At 33.8% G+C, this 1,842-nt stretch overlaps 1 protein-coding gene across 1 annotated transcript in view; it reads right to left on the minus strand.

Annotated features, from left to right (window-relative positions):
- The window catches only part of LOC117120512 (E3 ubiquitin-protein ligase TRIM71-like), a 9,959-nt gene extending 8,124 nt beyond the window's left edge, over positions 1–1,835 (minus strand). Inside the window, exon 1 of the mRNA XM_033265521.1 lies at positions 35–1,835. Within this exon, the coding sequence (XP_033121412.1) occupies positions 35–789 (755 nt within the window). The 5' untranslated portion in view covers positions 790–1,835. The remainder of the gene's footprint in view (positions 1–34) is intronic.
- Positions 1,836–1,842: the final 7 nt, after the last annotated feature.

Raw genomic sequence — 1,842 nt, forward strand, 5'->3', positions numbered from 1 at the left:
ATTTGCTACTGCAAGTCTCCTTGGATGATATGAAATGATGGATAATCCCTGTGGATTGTTGATTCCATCTTCTGGTTTATCAATTCTTTTTATGAAAGTTCCATCACTACTGAATAGCTGTAGTTTGTGTTGACTTGATATAATAATGTTGTCATCCTCATCAGCTACTACTGCACTTGGAGATTTTACCTTACCATCCTCATCACCTGCTTCAACAAGGACTTTTATAAACTTTCCCTCATTATTAAATAATTGTAATCTACTTTTGCTATAGTCCAATACAAGAAGGTGTCCTTGTTTAGTAAGAGTAACATCACTGATATCACCCATTTGACCTTCTTTTGTACCATATGACCTTATTGTTTTGATGGTCTTGCCATTATTCATGTCAAACATGTGCACACAGTTACTGTACCAAACTGCTGCTGCTCCTGCATACAAAACATTTGATGTCTCATCCACATGAATGCTCCATGGTGTATTCTGTACTCCCACACTAATTGTTTTAATCAGCTGACCATTCATATTGCATATTCTGACAGGTGCATAATCATTGTAATCACTGAATGCTATGTTACCATTCTTCATTTTGTACATTCTGTAAACTTTCACACCTTGTGGTAGTGTAACCTTACCGATATATTCTCCTGATTGCTTGTACTTGAGCATTTTATTTGTAAAACATGAAACCAGTAAGGAGTCATCTTCACACGTAACTATATCTATAATACTTGTTGCATTTATTTGAATAGTATTTACTAATCTTCCCTCTTCTACTTTGATTGTCATTGGTGATTGGTTAACTGGTTCATCATCAGCACTCACATCTAGTTTACAAACTCCTGGACTTGTGCATTTTTCTGTTACAAAATAATCTCCATTGTCATCTTCCTGAATTTGAGAGATTTTGGTTTCCCCTGTAGGCTGTGTCCATGTTGCCTTCAGTTGATTAGCATATATTTCATGTTCATCTGTTTTGATTATTTTGACAATAATTGTCTGATCTTTGATCACAGATTCCTCTCCTTCTAATGTTAAACAGTCTGCTGCCCTAAAATCTTTTACAGTCCCATAAAACAACAATATCTAATTAACATCAGTTAATTACATCATGTAAACAGTAATCATAAACATAATACATACAAAGTACCAAGAATTGCAAGTGAATTGTCTTCAGAGATCATAATTCAGTATATTGTAGAAATGTATAAATTTACTGCAAAGAACCATCGGATTGAAAGTGGATTATTACACATTATCAATTAAATATAAGAGTTTCATACAGTAATCGAGTACAATATTAATAAAGGAAAGCATGACTCATAATCATAATATAATAATAAGAACTGCAGTGTCAGTCAATATTATAGAGTACACTTACGAAACTATGGAGCAACTATCCAATAATAAGCAATAAGCACTCATCTGCCATCACAATGGTTTTAGGACTGTACATCATCTAATACATAAAACAAATCTGTTTGATAATATACTCAGTAGTGACACTGTTAGATACATGGGTATCATCAAATCATGAACCCATCGGCTTAAACAATAAATCAACATTTGCCGGTACTTGAAAAATAAATCACTAAAAATACTGTGTTAATCATTAGGCACGTTTACTATAGATTAACCTTCGAGACATGTGAAATAATCACAGCAATATAATATATAATAACACTATCGACAGACTTGTAGACCTTTATAATATTCGCTGCTATATGCCAATGGGCGCAGCCATATTTGATTATGTTTTAAGATGACCTTTGACATGAGCGTGAAACAATCAAAGAGAACAGACATGCCCGTTCCACAGCAGGATGCAGGCTAAGACAATGT

This window comes from Anneissia japonica, unplaced genomic scaffold (assembly GCF_011630105.1).
Source record: "Anneissia japonica isolate Jap-2015-1 unplaced genomic scaffold, ASM1163010v1 scaffold2880_len34504_cov127, whole genome shotgun sequence".
In the NCBI taxonomy this organism is placed as follows: Eukaryota; Metazoa; Echinodermata; class Crinoidea; order Comatulida; family Comatulidae; genus Anneissia; species Anneissia japonica.